The sequence below is a fragment of the Oncorhynchus mykiss genome, chromosome 25 (assembly GCF_057628025.1).
Source record: "Oncorhynchus mykiss isolate SJ-2025 chromosome 25, ASM5762802v1, whole genome shotgun sequence".
Classification (NCBI taxonomy): Eukaryota; Metazoa; Chordata; class Actinopteri; order Salmoniformes; family Salmonidae; genus Oncorhynchus; species Oncorhynchus mykiss.
In genome coordinates, this window is record NC_143046.1 from 38,521,514 (window position 1) to 38,544,361 (window position 22,848).

The window sequence follows — 22,848 nt, forward strand, 5'->3', positions numbered from 1 at the left end:
ATGGTCATTTACAACCTTAACAATGTCCACACTGCATTTCTGATCAAAATCTGCTTTTCTTTCAAAAACAAGGACATTTCTAAGTGACACCAGTTGAAGTCAGAAGTTTACATACACTTAGGTTGGAGTCATTAAAACGTGTTTTTCAACCAATCCACAAAGTTCTTGTTAACAAACTATAGCTTTAGCAAGGCGGTTAGGACATCTACTTTGTGCATGTCATGTAATTTTTCCAACAATTGTTTACAGACTATTTCACTTATAATTCACTGTATCACAATTCCAGTGGGTCAGAAGTTTACATACACTAAGTTGACTGTGCCTTCAAACAGCTTGGAAAATTCCAGAAAATTATGTCATGGCTTTAGAAGCTTCTGCTAGGCTAATTGAGTCAATTGGAGGTGTACCTGTGGATGTATTTCAAGGCCTACCTTCAAACTGAGTGCCTCTTTGCTTGACATCATGGGAAAATCAAAAGAAATCAGCCAAGACCTCATAAAAAAATTGTAGACCTCCACAAGTCTGGTTCATCCTTGGGAGCAATTTCCAAATTCCTGAAGTCACCACGTTCATCTGTACAAACAATAGTACGCAAGGATAAATACCATGGGACTACGCCGCCGTCATACCGCTCGGGAAGGAGACGCGTTCTGTCTCCTAGAGATGAACGAACTTTGGTGCGAAAAGTGCAAATCAGTCTGAGAACAACAGCAAAGGACCTTATGAAGATGCTGGAGGAAACAGGTACAAAAGTATCTATATCCACAGTAAAACGAGCCCTATATCAACAATACCTGAAAGGCCGCTCAGCAAAAAAGAAGCCACTGCTTCAAAACAGACATACTACGGTTTGCAACTGCACATGGGGACAAAGATCCTCTGGTCTGATGAAACAAAAATAGAACTGTTTGGCCATATTGATCATCATAATGTTTGGAGGAAAACAGGTTTGCAAGCCGAAGAACACCATCCCAACCGTGAAGCACGGGGGTGGCAGCATCATGTTGTGGGGGTGCTTTGCTGCAGGAGGGACTGGTGTACTTCATGGCATCATGAGAAAGGAAAATTCTGTGGATATATTGAGGCAACATCTCAAGACATAAGTCAAGAAGTTAAAGCTTGGTCTCAAATGGGTCTTCCAAATGGATAATGACCCTAAACGTAATTCGAAAGTTGTGGCAAAATGGCTTAAGGACAAAGCAAAGCACCCCCACACCATCACACCTCCTCCTACATGCTTCAAGGTGGGAACCACACAACCAGAAGTCATCCGTTCACCTACTCATCCGTTCTCCACCAACGCCGGTTGGACCAAAAATCTCAAATCTAGACTCATCAGACCAAAGGACAGATTTCCACCGGTCTAATGCAAATTGCTCGTGTTTCTTGGCCCAAGCAAATCTCTTCTTATTGGTGTCCTTTAGTAGTGGTTTCTTTGCAGCAATTCAACCATGAAGAACTGATTCACAGTCTGCTTTGAACAGTTACTGTTGAGATGTGTCTTACTTCAACACTTAACCATTTATTTGGGCTGCAATCTGAGGTGCAGTGAACTCTAACAAACGTATCCTTTGCAGCAGAGATAGCTCTGGGTCTTCCTTTCCTGTGGCGGTCCTCATGAGAGCCAATTTCATCATAGCGCTTGATGGTTTTTGTGACTGCACTTGAAGAAACTTTCAAAGTTCATGAAAAAGTCTGCATTGACTGACCTTCATGTCTTAAAGTAATGATGGACTGTCAAATCAAATCAATTTATATAGTCCTTCTTACAACAGCTGATATATCAAAGTGCTGTACAGAAACCCAGCCTAAAACCCCAAACAGCAAGCAATGAAGGTGTAGAAGCACGGTGGCTAGGAAAAACTCCCTAGAAAGGCCAAAACTTAGAAGGAAACCTAGAGGAACCTATGAGGGGTGGCCAGTCCTCTTCTGGCGGTGCCGGGTGGAGATTATAACAGAACATGGCCAAGATGTTCATAAATGACCAGCATGGTCAAATAATGGCTCAGAAAATAATGGCTGTCATTTCTCTAAGCGTATTTGAGCTGCTCTTGCCATAATATGGACTTGGTCTTTTACCAAAGAGGGCCATCTTCTGTATACCACCCCTACCTTGTAACAACACAACTGATTGGCTCAAACGCATTAAGAAGGAAAGATATTCAACAAATGTACTTTTAACCAGGCACATCTGTTAATTCAAATGCATTCCAGGTGACTACCTCATGAAGCTGGTTGAGAGAATGCCAAGAGTGTGCAAAGCTGTCATTAAGGCAAAGGGTGGCTACTTTGAAGAATCAAATCTAAAATATATTTGGATTTGGTTTAACACTTTTTTGGTTACTATATGATTCCATATGTTTTATTTCATGGTTGATGTTTTCACTATTACTCTACAATGTAGAAAATATGAAAAATAAAGAACTTTTTGACTAGTACTTTATATTTAAAATAGTATTATGTTTCTCCACAATAAGTGTCAAGGCACAATAGACCTCAGTTCCATAAAGAACCAAGGTCAACTTACTGGAGGTATCGTGTGAAAAATGGGTCACCCTGACGCTGACATTTAGGGAGACAATGGAATTTTCTTTTTCGCTCCCATTCAGAGAAACACATTTTTTCTCGAGCCACGCTGTGTTTTAACAACCTCTTCGCCTGGACCTTTTTAGCGTTTCCAAAATCTCTTCCCACGAATTACAATAATCTCTTCCTAAGAATATCCCCTTTCCTTGGAAGTGGTAAAGAGGAATTATTGCTTGCTTAAATATAAACAAGTGCTGCCGCCATGACCTGAGGTTCCAGTAGCGTTGGTTTACCACAGAGGAACAGAGTGCTGCTGTTCATTGGGGCCTTCCAGTGCCCGAGGAATGCTCAGCGAGAAGCCAGGCCGAAGTGAGGCCAAAGCTAACCTTTCCTCACATGATTTCCACCAGTAAACACTCTTGCTGGCCATTAATTGTCTGCCCCAAGTCGAAACATGAATGACATGCCACCTTGTTCTTCCTCTCTTAATCCTCGCAAATATCCGTTTACGCATGGATGGACAGAGGCAGTATTTAGGAATGTATGTAATTATGCATGCATGTTCAATATACTGGTAACAAAAAGTGTCTGGAAATTTATTGGAGGGATGTGACACCGTTCTTCCACAAGAGATGCCATCATTTGTTGTTTTGTTGATGGTGGTGGAAAATGCCGTCTCAGGCGTTGGGTTGATATCTCAATTGGGTTGATATCTGGTGACTGAGACAGCCATGACAAATGCTTCACATTGCCCGTTGGATGGCAGCATTATCAACCTATGGGTGCCAAAATAAATGGCCAAAATAGAGGCCAAGCCCAGCATTTGTATATAACCTTAAGCATGATGGGATGTTAAATCCTTCATAAACTCAGGAACCACAAATGTGTGGAAGGACCTGCTTTCAATGTCATTTGTATCCCTCATTTACTCAAGTGTTTCCATTATTTTGGCAGTTACCTGTACATAGGGCCCTATAAAATCTGCGCTGCGGAGAACGAGGACAGAAACACAGAATGCAGACATTAAAATGGAATTCAACAATAGTCTAAAATGTATTGAACTTAGTAGGAAATCACCTAAATGTATTGAACTTAGGAGAAAATGCACTAATTTGCCATGACATGAACCAAATGCAGCAGTGATTAATAATTTCCTTCAACTTTCTGAAGAGGCAAAGGCACTGTCTGGTGTGTCCGTTTTTCTACCACTACCGTTTCCAAAAAGCCTTCTCAATTTAGTATTAACAACAAAGTAGTTTTTGCATCAATTTGCATCAATCCAGTGGACATTTGTTTTGCAAACTCTGATCACATGAGCGCTACAGAAATATCGCTAACCAAACAACAGTCTATGGCTGGTGCAGAGTTGAATTAAAAGGTAACCATACCACAAAATGCATTAGACTTTTTCCAGACCTGAAAAGTAGTCTCCTGATATGGTGTGACTGACAGAGAAAACCTGAAAAGAAACAGAAACCTGGAAAAACATAATGGAGAAAAAAACTACATTTGGGAAAAACTAAATAGAATTGATTCAATCCCACTATAGGTTTCCATCCAATTGGTGACAGATTTTCATGCAAATATTCAATAAATCTGCATAAAGAAAATGTGAATTTTCCTACCAGTGGTGTTTCCACCAAACTGACTTGTTGCGGGTAAAAGTCAATGCGCGTGACGTAGCACACAAGTTTTCACATGTCGAATAAAAATCTAAATGTTCAATGTGTTTCCATTGCATTTTCCACTCTACCGATAGCGGTCAGAAAAACTGTTGCAAGCATCGATCATCATGTCACCAGAATAAGATCCTCAATATTTATTGGAAAGGAGCCTCGAGCGGATCACCTTGCACCACCCTGTGAAGTTCATCATCATTTATTTAATCTCCAGCCTAATAAACTGCATGCCATCCCAACGAGTCGCATGACTGATATGCCATTTCTCACATATTACATTTTAGACACAAAAAGACACCATACCGAATGCTCAAATGATCGGTCTGCATTTAGAAAATTGTACCAGAAACATCCATTCTGCATCACATTTTGTGATTTTTTTTTTATATGGCATGATATTACACAAAGTGTGGATGGAAGCGTGGTTAGAGTAGTGTAAAGAAGTCAAGTCCCAAGCAATCACCTGAGAATCCTAAACATTCATGAAGATCAATGATTCCGTCGCGAATATACATTTTTCTGTCAGGTAGTGGATGCATGAGAAAGATTTATATCCTATCCACATGACTTCATTACACAGACAGAATCTCCTGTTTCTATAGCTTATGATGTACGGTACTATCACAGACTCTAAAAGGAAATGTCAATTGGGAAAGAAACAAAATGACAACACCCCTAAAATGCTTCAGTACCATGGAGAAGACAGCAGGCAGCAGAATTGTAGGTTCTACAATGGACATTATAAATAGCACCTCATAATCCAGCCACAACTCTTTTGATGTGCACCCTATGCCGGAGACGAAGCCAAAACACACCTCCTTCCCTAGAACAGAACAGTTCTACAAGAAAAATATACAACTGTAAATACCACAGAGGAAAAACAAATGTACAAATTGTAGACCTTGCTTTTGGGAACCAATGTTTAAGGAGGCACAAATCCTACAGCAAACTGGTTTCTTACTAGGTTATGGATTTAGAGGTTTGGAGTGCCTAAAGCATAGTGTTGTATAATGTGTAAGATAATATTTGATAAGATAATTAGTATTTACTAATTTTCGCTCTGATTAGGATTGATGCAGAATACAGAAAAGTTTACCTAGCGGTTTAGGGTTCAGATCTGAGATCGTTAAAATTATCTGGGATTTGTGAATAAAAACATACTAGAGTAGAAGTACTGTAAGCTGTCATCTTCTCTACCCTCATGACTTTCACATCCATAAATAAAATAGATTAATTCCCCATCTTAGAACTTCTGTAGTGCTTTGATGGGATTCTAAGCAATGAAAGTTGATGTTGGTGGGCCAGATTTGAAGGTTTTGGGATAACTATTCTCTATGGATTGACAGAAGTCATTGCGTAAATTATTCTGTAAAAGGGTACCAAAACCTTCAAATCTGTGAGATCCTTATTCTCCGTAAATCTGCTTTATAACTATCTGTCCCATGATATTTGACTTAGAGATAAAGGAGAAGAACCGAACAAATATCAAGTCCCATCTGGTCTTTCAGACAATGCCTATGGTCTATCTTGCATTGTATGAGTGATGATTATATACACTGACTGTACAAAACATTAGGAAAACCTGCTCTTTCCATGACAGACTGAACAGGTGAATCATATCAAATTTTATTTGCCACAAGCGCCGAATACAACAGGCCTTAGACCTTACCGTGAAATGCTTACTTACAAGCACTTAACTCCATTTCTTGAACTGCGTTGTCGGTTAAGAAAATATTTACTAAATAAACATAAAACATCTAATAAAACGTAACAATAAGATTGTAACAATAATGAGACTATATACAGGGGGTACCGAGTCAATGTGCGGATGTATAGGTTAGTCGAGGTCATTTGTACATGTAGGTAGGGGTAAAGTGAATAGTCTGGGTGGCCATTTGATTAATTGTTCAGCAGTCTTATGTCTTGGGGGTAGAAGCTGTTAAGGAGCATTTTGGACCTAGACTTGGTGTTCCGGTACCGCTTGCCATGCGGTAGCAAATATAACAGTCTACGACTTGGGTGACTGGCCTTCCTCTGACACCGCCTAGTATACAGGTCCTGGATGGCAGGAAGCTTGGCTCCAGTGATGTATTGGGCCGAACGCACTACCCTCTGTAGCGCCTTACCCTCATACCAAGCGGTGATGGTGCAGCTCGATGGTGCAGCTGTAGATCTTTTTAAGGATCTGGGGACTCATGCCAAATCTTTTCAGTCTCCTGAGGGGGAAAAGGTGTTGTGCCCTCTTCACGACTGTTTTCGTGTGTTTGGACCATGATAGTTTGTTGGTGATGTGGACACCAAGGAACTTGAAACTCTTGACCCACTCTACTTCAGCCCAGTCTGTTTATGGGAGCCTGTCGGCCCTCCTTTCCTTGTAGTCCACTATCATCTCCTTTGTCTTGCTCACATTGAGGGATAGGTTGTTTCCCTGGCACCACATGGCCAAGTCTCTGACCACCTCCCTATAGGCTCATCGTTGTCGGTAATCAGGCTGTTGTGTCGTCAGAAAACTTAATGATGAAGTTTGAGTCATGCATGGCTACGCAGTCGTGGGTGAACAAGGAGTACAGGAGGGGACTAAGCACACACCCATGAGGGGCCCCGGTGTTGAGGATCAGCATTGCAGATGTGTTGTTACCTACCCTCACCACCTGGGGGCGGCCCGTCAGGAAGTTGAAGAGGGAGGTGTTTAGTCCCAGGGACCTTAGCTTAGTGATGAGCTTTGTGGGCACTATGGTGCTGAACGCTGACCTGTAGTCAATGAACAGCATTCTCACATAGGTGTTCCTTTTGTCCAGGTGGGAAAGGGCAGTGTAGAGTGCAATTGAGATTGTGTCATCTGTGGATCTGTTGGGGCAGTACGTGAATTGGAGTGGGTCTATGGTTTCCGGGATGAAGGTGTTGATGTAAGCCATGACCAGCCTTTATGGCTACCGACAAGAGTGTTACGGGCGGTAGTCATTTAAAAAAAAAATTATATATTTTTTTACCTTTATTTAACTAGGCATGTCAGTTAAGAACAGATTCTTATTTTCAATAAAGCCTAGTAACAGTGGGTTAACTGCCTGTTCAGGGGCAGAACGACAGATTTACTTTGTCAGCTCAGGGATTTGAACTTGCAACATTTCGGTTACTAGTCCAACGCTCTAACCACTACGCTACCCTGCAGCCCCGGGGTAGCCCAATTTAGGCAGGTTACCTTCGCATCATTGGGCACAGGGACTATGTTGCTCTGCTTGAAACAAGTAGGTACTACAGACTCGGTCAGGGAGAGGTTGAAAATGTCAGTGAAGACACTTGCCAGTTGGTCCAGTACACACCCTGGTAATCCGTCTGGTCCTGCGGCCTTGTGAATGTTGACCTGTTTAAAGGTCTTGCTCACATCGGCTACCAAGAGTGTGATCACACCGTCGTCCGGAACAGCTGGTGCTCTCATGCATGCTTCAGTGTTGCTTGCCTCGAAGTGAGCATAAAAGGCATTTAGCTCATCTGGTAGGCTCGCGTCACTGGGCAGCTCGCAGCTGGGTTTCCCTTTGTAGTCCATAATAGCTTGCAAGCCCTGCCAAATCTGACAAGCGTCTGAGCCGGTGTAGTAGGATTCAATCTTAGTCCTATATTGACGCTCTGCCTGTTTGATAGTTTGTCTGAGGGCATAGAGGAATTTCTCATAAGCGTCCGGATTAGTGTCCCGCTCCATGAAAGCGGCAGCTCAAGCCTTTAACTCGGTGTGGATGTTGACTGTAATCCAAGGCTTCTGGTTGGGATATGTACAGTGAGAGAAAAAAGTATTTGATCCCCTGGTGATTTTGTACATTTGCCCACTGACAAAGAAATGATCAGTCAATAATTTTAATGGTAGGTTTATTTGAACAGTGAGAGACAGAATAACAACAACAAAAATCCAGAAAAACACATGTAAAAAAAAATTGACATTTATTTGCATTTTAATGAGAGAAGTAAGTATTTGACCCCCTCTCAATCATAAAGATTTCTGGCTCCCAGGTGTCTTTTACACAGGTAACAAACTGAGATTAGGAGCACTCCTTTTAAGAGTGTGCTCCTAATCTCAGCTCGTTACCTGTATAAAAGACACCTTCTTGAGCCACCATATTATGGCAAGAGCAGCTCAAATAAACAAAGAGAAATTACAGTCCATCATTACTTTAAGACATGAATGTCAGTCAATCTGGAATATTTCAAGAACTTTGAAAGTTTCTTCAAGTGCAGTTGCAAAACCCATCAAGCACTATGATGAAACTGGCTCTCATGAGGACCGCCACAAGAAAGGAAGACCCAGAGTTACCTCTACTGCAGAGGATAAGTTCATTAGAGTTACCAGCCTCAGAAATTGCAGCCCAAATAAATGGCAGTAAGTAACAGACACATCTCAACATCAACTGTTCAGAGGAGACGTGAATCAGGCATTCATGGTTGAATTCATGCAAATAAACCACTACTAAAAAGGACACCAATAAGAGGAAGAGACTTTCTTGGGCCAAGAAGCATGAGCAATGGACATTAGACCGGTGGAAATCTGTCCTTTGATCTGATGAGTTCAAATGTGTGATTTTTGGTTCCAATCGCCATGTCTATGTGAGACGCAGAGTAGGTGAACGGATGTTCTCCGCATGTGTGGTTCCCACCGTGAAGCACGGAGGTGGTGGTGTGATGGTATGGGGGTGCTTTGCTGGTGACACTGTTTTTGATTTATTAAGAATTCCAGGCACACTTAACCAGCATGGCTACCACAGCATTCTTCAGCGATATGCCATCTCATCTGGTTTGCGCTTAGTGGGACTATGATTTGTTTTTCAATGGGACAATGGCCCAACACACAGTGTAAGGGCTAGTTGACGAAGAAGGAGAGTAATGGATTGCTGCATCAGATGACCTGGCCTCCACAATCACCCAACCTCAACCCAATTGAGATGGTTTGGGATGAGTTGGACTGCAGAGTGAACTAAAAGCAGCCAACAAGTCCTCAGCATATGTGGGAACTCCTTTAAGACTTTAGGAAAAGCATTCCAGGTGAAGCTGGTTTGTAACTACAATGCTGTTGATCCATCCTCAGTTTTCTCCTATCAAAGTAATAGTAAAAACGAACTATTTTAAAGTCATCACTGGGCTCATGGTGAAATCTCTGAGTGGTTTCCTTCCTCTCCAGCAACTGAGTTAGGAAGGACGCCTGTATCTTTGTAGTGACCGGGATATACAATATCTGCTTTTTTAGGGGGCTGGACATCTGCCCATCCTCTTGACTCTGCAGGACAAACAATACTTGCAGTCTCCCTCAGGTAGTGGCAGAGAGCAACATATTTGTCTCTGCCCATTAACAACGGGACTCGCTCCACAGGAGGATGGTGACAGCTAAAAATCGGTGGAATGGTATCAAATACATCAAACACATGGTTTCCATGTGTTTGCTGCCATTCCATTCACGTCGTTCCAGACATTATTATGAGCCATCCTCCCCTCAGCATCCTCCACTTGCCTACTCATATAGTATCGCTGGACTTGAGGGCTGGTGCGCATGCCCAAAGTGAATTGTGTGACATTTGTTTCGTGTTTTTAATTGTTATTTACTTCTATTTGGAGAATTTATTGTGTGTTGTAATACTCTGCAGGTGGCATATGCAATCCATACAGTCCTTTTACATGTAATACTGCTATATTCTGTATCTGTGCGTTTGTGCCTTGGTGTATTCATTCGGCTTGTGTGAATTCATTACCCGTTTCTGTCCCTTACAGAACCATTCTACTAGTTTTCCCACTTTTCATTCCCATGTACATTGCCATATACCTTTACAAACCATCCCCATGTCCATTGCCATATACCTTTACAAACCATCCCCATGTTCATCTTCTCCTGCGTGTGAATAAAGTTCCTGTGTGTGTTAACTCTAGGCTGCTTTATTCCTCTCTAACTGGGGCGGTGTCAGAAACCAGTGATTTAAGTAGAGCCGGGTCGCTGTCTTTCAAGAACTGTCAGCTCATCTACCAAAGGGAACAGAGTCAATAAAACTAATTGAAAGAATGTGGTAATTATAAACCAAATCCTGCCTGTTCCGCTGACAAAAATAAAAAAGGTCAAACAGACTAAAAAATAGCACCGTCGCTGACCTCCTTTTGCCATTAGTGCTTGTCAGGAACAGAAACTATTTCACTGCGCCGCAAGCCATTGCGGATTAATGAAGGGAAGAGCTGTTTGCTAAGAGTGAGGCGCACACAACTGCAACATGACAGGTTAAAACAGCAGCCTTCACTTCAGTGTATCTCTGGGCATTTGCAAGTGAAAGGTGTGGGTATGAAGGGGGCTCTATATATGTATATGTGGTCTGGGATGAGGACATAGAGAAAAATGAGAGAAAGAGTGAGGGGAGGGGGGAGGATGGGGAAAAGGGGGGAGAGAGTAAAAAAAGAGAAAGAGGAGAGACTAATAAGATGCGAGGCATGGGATGTAAACAGACAGTGACAGCGGTGTGATCCAAAGTTGTGATCTTTCATGAACTAAATTGGGATTACTGCCACACCTCCTGCCAATGGAGCCTGACTGAACCGAGAAAGAAAGGACGGAAGAATCAGCGAAAAAGAGCCACTCTTACAGCTCTTTAATCCATCTTTTATATCCAGTCGGAGGAGAGGAATAAGACATGGATTGAATCCAAACAGGGTCAGCGGGCCATGCTGTGTCTGAGAGTCTAGACGCCATCTAGGGCCGAGCTCAATCTCAATCTCACCCAACACCATTAACACTCCACCACCATCCACCTCTTTTTGAAACCTTGTCTGATTGTCTCGCTCTGGCACTGCTGTCGATCCAATCACACAGGTGCCTCAAACAGCAATCCAGGTCACGATCACAACAGCACTTAGCTATGAACGCAGGACAAAACAAACACGTCGAGAGAGGTTTACACATACAGAATAGCAGTGGCCGTTACATAATAGGTTATTATGTGAGGGAGCGTGTGCCGTTTATGTGCTCAGTGGAAAGATGACTTATGGCTTACCATGGGGAGCAGGGAGTAGCGAATGCTGAAGCCAGGCTCGGAGGGGAAGTACTCATCAGATCTGAATCTCACCCGGATCTGACCGCCTTTGGACATGTGGCTGGCGGGTACCTGGGACCCGCACCAGCGGCCCAGGATGGTGTCCTCGGACGGCTCCTCGAGCTCCACAAAATCATACCTGGAAAAAGGCCAAAGAGAAAGAAAGAACGAGAGAGACAGAGAGAGAAAGAAAAAGGAGAGCTTTGGCTCAATGTGTGTAGTCCCATGAATTCACATTGGAGATGAGACAAAGTGGCCATGTAATGAAAGCAAGCACTTAATGCATATATAGTACCAATCAAATGTTTAGACACACCTAATCATTAAAAGGGTTCTTCTTTCTACATTGTAGAATAATAGCGACGGCATCAAAACTATGAAATAACACATATGGAGTGTAGTATTCAAAGAAGTGTTTAACACATCCAAATATGTTTTTATTTTAAAACCTTCAAAGTAGCCACTCTTTGCATTGATGACAGCTTTGCACACGCTTGGCATTCTCTCAACCAGCTTCATGAGGTAGAATGCATTTCAATTAACAGGTTAAAAGTGAATTTGTGGAATTTCTTTCCTTCCGATTGCGTTTCTGCATTCTGCAGCGGTACGCCATCCCATCTGGTTTGCATTTAGTGGGATTATCAATTTTTTCTTCAACAGCACAATGACCCAACACCTCCAGGCTGTGTAATGGCTATTTGACCAAGAATGAGAGTGATGGAGTGCTACATCAGATGACCTGGCTTTAACAATCAGCCGACCTCAACCCAAGTGAGATGGTTTGGGATGAGATGGACTGCAGAGTGAAGGAATAGTAGCCAACATGTGCTCAGCATATGTGGGAACTCCTTCAAGACTGTTGGAAAATAATTCCAGGTGAAGCTGGGTGAGAGAATGCCAAGAGTGTGCAAAGCTGTCATCAAGACAAAGGGTGGCTATGAAGAATCAAAATCTTTCCATATGTGTTATTTCATAGTTTATGTCTTGATAATTATTCTACAATATAGAAAATAGTTAAAAAAAATAAAAGTAAACCCTTGAATGAGTATGTGTGTCTAGTGTCACTGGGCAGCTCTCGGCTGTGCTTAGAGTCTCGCTCCTTGAAAGCGGCAGCTCTGCCCTTTAGCTCAGTGCGAATGTTGCCTGTAATCCATTGCTTCTGGTTGGGGTATGGACGTACAGTCACTGTAGGGACGACGTCCTCGATGCACTTATTGATAAAGCCAGTGACTGATGTGGTGTACTCCTCAAAGCCATCGGAAGAATCCCGGAACATATTCTTGTCTGTGCTAGCAAAACAGACACTGGTGCTTCCCGCTTTCATTTTTGCTTGTAAACATTTGCCAAATGGAGGGCGAGGGAGAGCTTTGTACGCATCTCTGTGTGTGGAGTAAAGGTGGTCTAGAATTTTTTTCTCCCTCTGGTTGCACATTTAACATGCTGATAGAAATGATGTAAAACTCCCTGCATTAAAATCCACGGCCACTAGGAGCGCCACCTCTGGATGAGTGTTTTCCTGTTTGCTTATGGTGGAATACAGCTCATTGAGTGCCAGCATCAGTCTGTGGTGGTAGGTAGACAGCTACAAAAAAAACAGATAAAAACTCTAGGTTGATAGTGTGGTCTACAGCTTAACAGCTGAGAGACTGTACCTCAGGCGAGAAAAACCTTGAGACTTTCTTAGATATCGTGCACCAGCTGTTGTTTACATATATGCATAGGCCCCCGCCCCGTGTCTTACCAGATGTTTCTGTTCTATCCTGTCGATAGTGTACAACCCGCCAGCTGTATTTTCTTAATGTTGTCGTTCAGCAACTCAGTGAAACATAAGATATTACAGTAATTAATGTCCCGTTGGTAGGATATACAGTGCCTTGCGAAAGTATTCGGCCCCCTTGAACTTTGCGACCTTTTGCCACATTTCAGGCTTCAAACATAAAGATATAAAACTGTATTTTTTTGTGAAGAATCAACAACAAGTGGGACACAATCATGAAGTGGAACGACATTTATTGGATATTTCAAACTTTTTTAACAAATCAAAAACTGAAAAATTGGGTGTGCAAAAGTATTCAGCCCCTTTACTTTCAGTGCAGCAAACTCTCTCCAGAAGTTCAGTGAGGATCTCTGAATGATCCAATGTTGACCTAAATGACTAATGATGATAAATACAATCCACCTGTGTGTAATCAAGTCTCTGTATAAATGCACCTGCACTGTGATAGTCTCAGAGGTCCATTAAAAGCGCAGAGAGCATCATGAAGAACAAGGAACACACCAGGCAGGTCCGAGATACTGTTGTGAAGAAGTTTAAAGCCGGATTTGGATACAAAAAGATTTCCCAAGCTTTTAACATCCCAATGAGCACTGTGCAAGCGATAATATTGAAATGGAAGGAGTATCAGACCACTGCAAATCTACCAAGACCTGGCCGTCCCTCTAAACTTTCAGCTCATACAAGGAGAAGACTGATCAGAGATGCAGCCAAGAGGCCCATGATCACTCTGGATGAACTGCAGAGATCTACAGCTGAGGTGGGAGACTCTGTCCATAGGACAACAATCAGTCGTATATTGCACAAATCTGGCCTTTATGGAAGAGTGGCAAGAAGAAAGCCATTTCTTAAAGATATCCATAAAAAGTGTTGTTTAAAGTTTGCCACAAGCCACCTGGGAGACATACCAAACATGTGGAAGAAGGTGCTCTGGTCAGATGAAACCAAAATTGAACTTTTTGGCAACAATGCAAAATGTTATGTTTGGCGTAAAAGCAACACAGCTCATCACCCTGAACACATCATACCCACTGTCAAACATGGTGGTGGCAGCATCATGGTTTGGTTTTGCTTTTCTTCAGCAGGGACAGGGAAGATGATTAAAATTGATGGGAAGATGGATGGAGCCAAATACAGGACCATTCTGGAAGAAAACCTGATGGAGTCTGCAAAAGACCTGAGACGGAGATTTGTCTTCCAACAAAACAATGATCCAAAACATAAAGCAAAATCTACAATGGAATGGTTCAATAATAAACATATCCAGGTGTTAGAATGGCCAAGTCAAAGTCCAGACCTGAATCCAATCGAGAATCTGTGGAAAGAACTGAAAACTGCTGTTCACAAATGCTCTCCATCCAACCTCACTGAGCTCGAGCTGTTTTGCAAGGAGGAATGGGAAAAAATGTCAGTCTCTCGATGTGCAAAACTGATAGAGACATACCCCAAGCGACTTACAGCTGTAATCGCAGCAAAAGGTGGCGCTACAAAGTATTAACTTAAGGGGGCTGAATAATTTTGCACGCCCAATTTTTCAGTTTTTGATTTGTTAAAAAAGTTTGAAATATCCAATAAATGTCGTTCCACTTCATGATTATGTCCCACTTGTTGATTCTTCACAAAAAAATACAGTTTTATATCTTCATGTTTGAAGCCTGAAATGTGGCAAAAGGTCGCAAAGTTCAAGGGGGCCGAATACTTTCGCAAGGCACTGTATGTGCGTTCAGTTCTTCCCATTAATTTTCCAGCGATTTAACATTAGCAGGATGGAAAATCTCGGTGTCCTTCTCCAGCGAATGACAGGGATCTGGGACTGGTCAGGTGTCTAGTATATCCCTCTCGTACCGACTCATTGAAGAAAAACTGTCTAGTCTGAGGTGAGTAATCGCAGTTCTGATGTCCAGAAGCTATTTTCGGTAGCAGCAACATTCACCTAGAACTAACGCTGCAGATAGCAATAGTGGCTGATCTGAAAAGTCATAGTCAATCAATCAATAATATAATTATTTTAGCAAAAAAAAAATCTTATATTCTCAATATGTAGAAGCTAAGAGAATAGAAAGGTTCAGTACTTTTGTAAAGCATCACAGCTGCCGTGTCTTTGGCTATGCCGGATTAAGTGATATGACATGCTATTCTGTAAAATACTTTCTCTGTAATTAATATTACCCGATTGAGCTAATCATGTAAATATAATTAACTAGAAAGTCAGGGCACCATGGAAGAATATTTATAGAGCAGTTATCTTCCGAATAAACTTAACACTTCTAGGGTAGGTGTCAGCATTCAGAGTTTTGGATGAAAAGCATGCACAAATTAAACGGCCTGCTACTCTGGCCCAGAAGATATGATATGCATATGACTGGTAGATTTGGATTAAAAACACTCTAAAGTTTCCAAAACTGTTAAAATAGTGTATGTGAGTATAACAGAACTGATTTAGAAGGCAAAAACCTGAGAAAAATCCATTCAGGAAGTAGTTTTTTGGGGGGTTTTGTAGTTTTCTATTCAATGCCATTACAGTATCCATTGACTTAGGACTCGATTTGCAGTTCCTATGCCTTCCACTAGATGTCAACAGTCTTTAGAAATCATTTCAGGCTTGAGGGAGTAAGACCAGTCTGAACGAGTGGACCCTACCGTGTCGCAGAGCTTTTTCATGCGCATGTGCATTTTTTGTTTACCTTTTATATTGATGACGTTATTGTCCGGTAGAAATATTATAGATCATTTAGGCTAAAAAAACAACCCGAGGGTTGAATATGAACATCGTTTGACATGTTTCTATGAACTTTACGGATACAATTTAGATTTTTTTGTCCGTTTTAACTGCGTTTGAGCCTGTGGATTACTGAAGAAAATGCGCTAACAAAACGGAGGTTTTTGGATATAAAGACACTTCATCAAACAAAAGGAACATTTATTGAGTAAATGAATGTCTTCTGATTGCCACCATATGAAGATCATCAAAGGTAAGGGATTAATTTTCTCTCTATTTCTGAGCTTTGTAACGCTTCTGCTTGGCTGGTTACTGTTTGTAATAATTTGTCAACTGGGCTATGTTCTGGGCTAGGTATACTTTCGCCGAATAGCATTTTATAAATATGACACTGGTTGGTTTAACTAGAAGTGAATCTTTAAACCTATGTAAAATATGTTATGTTTTCTGAATTTTTATAATGAGCATTTCTGTATTTGAACATGGCGCTCTGTAATCTCACTGGATGTTGGCCAGATGGGACGCTAGCGTCCCACGTACACTAGAGAGGTTAAAGAACTAGTAATATTTTATATCAATCGCAGTCAATATTAATCGTCACCTTATTTCAGTCTCATCTGAAAGTTGTAAATTCTTGGTTATCTTCACGAACCCTGGCTAACAAGTTGAATCCGCAATACAAAATTGGGTTGAATTATTTATTTACTAAATACCTAACTAATCACACAGAATTACATATACACAGAATGAATCATACATTGATTACAAATTATATCATAAAGGAAAACATCCCTAGCGCATGGAACAGATATGACAGCTGGTTACACAAAGAACTGGGGTTGGGTTTGAGTGAAAGTGCGAAAAGACTTGAGGAACAAAGGGAGAAGCTATGTCTCTATCGGGCTGTAGGCAGCTACTCTATCGTAAATACAAAATCTAATGCACTCTAAATTACCGCCCATTTGGAAAAGGAAAATGCAATAAATATTTACTCTGAGCTGTGCTTCAATAGGTTGGTGGTAGATGGAAGGCCTTGTTGCCCAACATAATCCTTTGAACGGTGTCTCTGGTGGTGAACGGGATACGTTGTAATGTTGTCGTTGTGTGGTAGATGGGATACTCTCTCCTAGCCCACGTTTCCAGCGGCCGCTGCTAACTCAACGGCTAGGAGGTATCACTTCTGTAGTGAATAGGAGTTTAAAGTTCATACCATTCGCAACCAAAGCTCACGCTGAGGTTGGCTTAGTTCTGTAGTTGACATGTTAGTCCTTTTCAACGTATGGACCGTCGTCCTATTGTGCTCGGAACAGGAGGTTACACTTTTGTCAAGGGCTTATATAGTGGAGGGAAAAGGGTGTGTTTCATAGTTTATAACCCATGTCTCTTCACATGGGTGGGCCACTGATTGAGCAGAGCCCTAACCTTACGAAAACCCTTATGAAAACATCTCATTTGGAAGCTAAAATTACATTCAATCTTTTCACAAATAATTTTATATTTAAACATTTGAATTGCACAACAATTCCATGTGAATCTGATAAATATAATGTGTAGACTTTCCCAGATAAAGCTTTGGTCATCCTGTCATCAGTCATAATGTCTCAGATGACAACCGAACTGACATCATATTCAGTACCAACGCATATTTTCAACTGGTTCTATTACCGAAATGTGGTTCCTTTCCCTCCACTTGTTTGATGTTCCCAGGCTCTCTATGTTTAACAAAGGCTATTCAAGAGTCCCTCTGTAGAGTCAAGAGAGAGGCAAGGGAGAAAGGTATTTATGGGGGTTCATAATCCTTACCCACAGGCCAACGTCATGACACAGCACAGTTGAAAAATACATGGCAAATAGAAATCCAAAATGGATGGTGTTAAGAGATACATGGGAGGGGTTGAATGGAGCTGAAGGGTGGGACTAATAACAACAAGTTAACAAATGTAAAGCATACGGGGTCAGTAAAATCTATATAGGTTCAGAAAGGTTAAATAGCACAGTTACACAACTATCAAACTGGATGGACATCAGCAGTAGAGAAAGGACTAAAGACAAACAAAATATAACTATTGTAAAATATGTATAATATGTATAAACTGAAGGTAGAAGCCTAAGTGTTATTGTTTTAGTTTCCTCCAATCGGGGGAGGGGTTTACAAGGAATAATAAAGGTATATTCTAAAAAAGTGTATATATCTCCGCAACATCAAAACTGATCCACCCCTCAAAAACAATAATAAAAAAATATCTATAAAAAACATACATTATGTACAAAACAAGTTACGAACAACGCAATAAAAAAAATAAAAAATAGCATGGTTGGTTATGAGCCGATAACATGGCAGCCAACCCCTCCGGCGCCATCTTGATTATTGTGAGGTCAGCTTTGTCCCTCTTGAGCCCTAATACAACCCCACTGAGCTGCATCTGACCTACATGGTCCCCTCGTTTTTACTTTCCTCCACTCCCGGAGGAGAGTGGCATTATCAGCAGTCGCCTTCGATTAGCGATAATGGGCCTGACGCAGACCCTGGGACAAGCCTATTAGGCTAATGCTGTAATCACATACAGTGCAGTGAAAAATGATTTGCCCCCTTTCTGATTATCTCTATTTTTGAATATATTTGACATGGATTGTTATATCTTCAATCAAAACCTAATATTATACTGAACCAAAGAGCTGATCAGGCTGTTGATTGTGGCCTGTGGAATGTTGTCCCACTCCTCTTCAATGGCTATGCGAATTTGTTCGATATTGGTGGGAACTGGAATACGATGTCGTACACTCTGATCCAGAGCATCCCAAACATGCTCAATTGTTGACATGTCTGGTGAGTATGCAGGCCATTGAAGAACTGGGACATTTCCAGCTTCCAGGAATTATGTACAGATTCTTGCGACATTGGGCTGTGCATTATGTTGAAAAATGAGGTGACAGCGGATGAATGGCATGACAATGGCATTCTACATTTGTTCTTAGCCCAGCTAGCATAGACACTGACAGTTGCGAATCTGATGCAGCCGAAGAGCTGCTGCACCCTTACCCGGGAAAGCACCGAACAGACAGGGACGTTGGACCATTTAAGAGACGCATTTATGATGAGAACTACATTAATTTGGGGTTCACTTATATTGGGAGTAGTGCCTTTCCTCAGCCACAGTGTGTTATTTGTGCAAAAGTACTATCTCAACTAAATGAAACCTTCACTCTTGCGCAGTCATTTAGAAACAAAACACGCCAACACGAAAAAAAACCACAGGAGTTTTTTGAGCGAGAATTAAGATGACTTTCGAGTAGTAAGACATGTATAAAAGCAACAGATACCATTAAAAAGAAGGGTCTAGAAGTGTCTGATATGGTGAGCTACCTAGTGGCTAGGAAAGGCAAGCCCCATACTTTTAATTCTTCCTGCTGCCGCGGATATGGGTGGGGGAAAAGGCCAAAAAAAATACACAGACAATGCCTTCATCAAACAACACTGTTTCACGATGCATAAGTGACATGGCAGGAGATGTTTTGAAACAATTACTGCTTCGCATACAAGCCAGTTAATTCTGTGTGTTACAGCTGGATGAGTTGGATGTGGCGGGCCTGGCACAGCTCCTGGTATAAGTCCGTTACGTTTACGGGGGGGTCAATTAAGGAAGACATCCTCTTCTGCAAACCACTGGAAACCAGGACAACAGGAGAGGATATTTTTAAAGTACTGGACAGCTTTGTGACATCAAATGTACTTTGGTGGTCAAGATGTGTTGGTATCTGTACTGATGGCGCAAATGCCATAACAGGGAGACATAGTGGAGTGGTAACGCACATGCAGTTGCTCCCGACGCCACTTGGGTACACTGCAGCATCCACCGAGAGGCTCTTGCTGCCAAGGGAATGCCTGACAGCTAGAAAGACGTTTTGGACACTACAGTGAAAATGGTTAACTTTGTAAAAGCAAGGCCCCTGAACCCTCATGTATTTTCTGCACTATGCAATGATATGGGCAACTACCATATAACCAGCGCACTTCTGTATGTTGTAAAAGCGTTACCAAGGGGCATAATATTGACATGTTTTTTTTTAATTGAGAGACGAGCTTAAAGTTTTCTTTACTGACCATCATTTTCACTTGTCTGACCGCTTGCATGATGACGAGTTTCTCACATGACTGGCCTATCTGGGTGATGTTTTTTCTCGCCTGAATGTTCTGAATCTAGGATTACAGGGACTCCACAACTATATTCATGTGCAGGACAAAATTGAGGCTATGATTAAGAAATTGAAGCTCCTCTCTGTCTGCATTAAAACTTCTTCAGGCTAGGGTCTATTTTTCTCCACTTCCTGTCTGACTGATGTGCCCAAAGTTAACTGCCTGTTACTCAGGCCCTGAAGCCAGGATATGCATATAATTGGTACCATTGGATAGAAATAAAGGTCAACTGACAGATTTTGTCAACGCCGATACCGATTACTGGACCAAAAAAAGCCGATACCGATTAAATCATCCGATTATTATATATTTGTAATAATGACAATTACAACAATACTGTATGAAAAATGAACACTTTTATTTTAACTTAATATAATACATCAATCAAATCAATTTAGTCTCAAATAAATAATGAAACATGTTCAATTTGGTTTAAATAATGCAAAAACAAAGTGTTGGAGAAGAAAGTAAAATTGCAATATGTGCCATGTAAAAAATCTGACGTTTAAGTTTCTTGCTCTGAACATATGAAAGCTGGTGGTTTCTTTTAACGTGAGTCTTCAATATTCTCCAGTTAAGAAGTTTTAGGTTGTAGTTATAGGACTTTTTCTCTCTATACCGTTTGTATTTCATATACCTTTGACTATTGGATGTTCTAATAGGTACTTTAGTATTGCCAGCCTAATCTCGGGAGTTGATAGGCATTAAGTCATAAACAGCACAATGCTTGAAGCATTGCAAGGAGCTGCTGGAAAACGCAGGAAAGTGCTGTTTGTATGAATGCTTACGAGCCTGCTGCTGCCTACCACCGCTCAGTCAGACCGCTCTATTAAATCATAGACTAAATTATAATATAATAACACAGAAATACGAGCCTTAATACGGTCAAATCCGGAAACTATTATTTCGAAAACTAAACGTTTATTCTTTAAGTGAAAGACGGAACCGTTCCATATTTTATCTAATGGGTCTATAAGTCTAAATATTCCTGTTACATTGCACAACCTTCAATGTTATGTCATAATTATGTAAAATTCTTGCAAATTAGTTCACAACGAGCCAGGCGGCCCAACTGTTTCATATACCCTGACTCTGCGTGCAATGAACGCAAGAGAAGTGACACAATTTCCCTAGTTAATATTGCCTGCTAACATGAATTTATTTTAACTAAATATACAGGTTTAAAAAAATATACTTCTGTGTATTGATTTTAAGAAAAGGCATTGATGTTTATGGTTAGGTACATTCGTGCAACGATTGTGCTTTTTTTTCTCCAAAAGAGCTTTTGTTAGATTGGCGAAGTTGGCTGTCTTTGTTAGGAAGAAATGGTCTTCACACAGTTCGCAACGAGCCAGGCGGCCCAAACTGCTGCATATACCCTGACTCTGTTGCACAGAACGCAAGAGAAATGACACAATTTCCATAGATGAATTTCTTTGATGTTAACATGCTTTATTAACTAAATATGAGGTTTAAAAAAATAAGGTTTAAAAAAAATAAACTTGTGTGTTGATTTGATTACATTGATGCAACGACAGTGCTTTTTTCACGAATGCGCTTGTTAAATCACCCATTTGGCGAAGTAGGCTGGGATTGAATGATAAATTAAAAGGTACCGCATCGATTATATGCAACGCAGGACAAGCTAGATAAACTAGTAATATCATCAATCATGTGTAGTTAACTAGTGATTATGTTAAGATTGATTGTTTTTTATAAGATAAGTTTACTGCTAGCTAGCACCTTACCTTGGCTCCTTGCTGCACTCGCATAACAGGTAGTCAGCCTACCACGCAGTCTCCTCGTGGAGTGCAATGTAATCGGCCATAATCAGTGTCCAAAAAACTTGAAATCGGCCCTAATTAAATCAGCCAATCCGATTAATCGGTTGACCTCTAGATAGAAAACACTTACGTTTGTAGAAATGTTTAAATAATGTATTAGACTATAACACAATTGATATGGTAGGAGAAAATCCAAAGTGCGCAATTATGCAACTACTTCCCCGAAACGGATGACAAAGTGGATTCATTATCCCTTTCATGCCCTTCCTCCAGTCCACTTACCGATGTCTGAACAAGAGAGCCTATTCGAAATTGCAACAAGCGGTTCTGTGAAACTTTTATTTAATCAGAAGCCACTGCCAGGTTTCTGGATTGGGCTGCGCTCAGAGTATCCTGCCTTGGCAAATTGCGCTGTTAAGACACTGATGCCCTTTGCAACTACGTACCTATGTGAGAGTGGATTCTCGGCCATCACTAGCAGGAAAACAAAATACAGGCACAGACTATGTAGTAAATGATTTAAGACTCTCCAATACAACCCAACATTGCAGAGTCATGAGCATCTTTTCAAGCACAACATTCTCATTAACCTGTGGTGAGTTATTCACAATGTTCGATTAACAAATAAGGTTTTATATGTAAGATGGTTAAATAAAGATAATTTTTTATTTGTAACCTGGTCCTATAAGAGCTCTTTCTCACGTCCCACGAGCCAGGTTGTGACAAAAACGGGACTACAAAAAGTGCGGGAACCACTGTAGGTAGAGAAATTATCATTACATTCTCTGGCAACAGCTCTGGTGGACATTCCTGCAGTCAGCATGCCAATTTCACCCTCCCTCAACGTGAGACATCTGTGGCATTGTGTCGTGACTGCACATTTTAGAGTGGCCTTTATTTTCCCCAGCACAAGGTGCACCTGTGTAATGATCGTGCTGTTTAATCAGCTTCTTGACATGCCACACTTGTCAGGTATGCCACACAGATATGCCACACTTGTCATGATTATTTTGGCAAAAGGAGAAATGCTTATTAACAGGGATGTAAACAAATTTGTGCACAACATTTGAGAAAAATAGGCTTTTGTGCATTTTGTGAACATTTCTGCAATCTTATTTCAGC

At 41.2% G+C, this 22,848-nt stretch overlaps 1 protein-coding gene across 1 annotated transcript in view; it reads right to left on the reverse strand.

Moving 5' to 3' along the window:
- Window positions 1-22,848, reverse strand: part of LOC110505128 (platelet-derived growth factor C) — an 88,587-nt gene that overhangs the window by 11,138 nt on the left and 54,601 nt on the right. Inside the window, exon 3 of the mRNA XM_021584116.3 lies at window positions 11,216-11,393. Coding sequence (XP_021439791.3) covers window positions 11,216-11,393 — 178 coding nt within the window. The remainder of the gene's footprint in view (window positions 1-11,215; window positions 11,394-22,848) is intronic.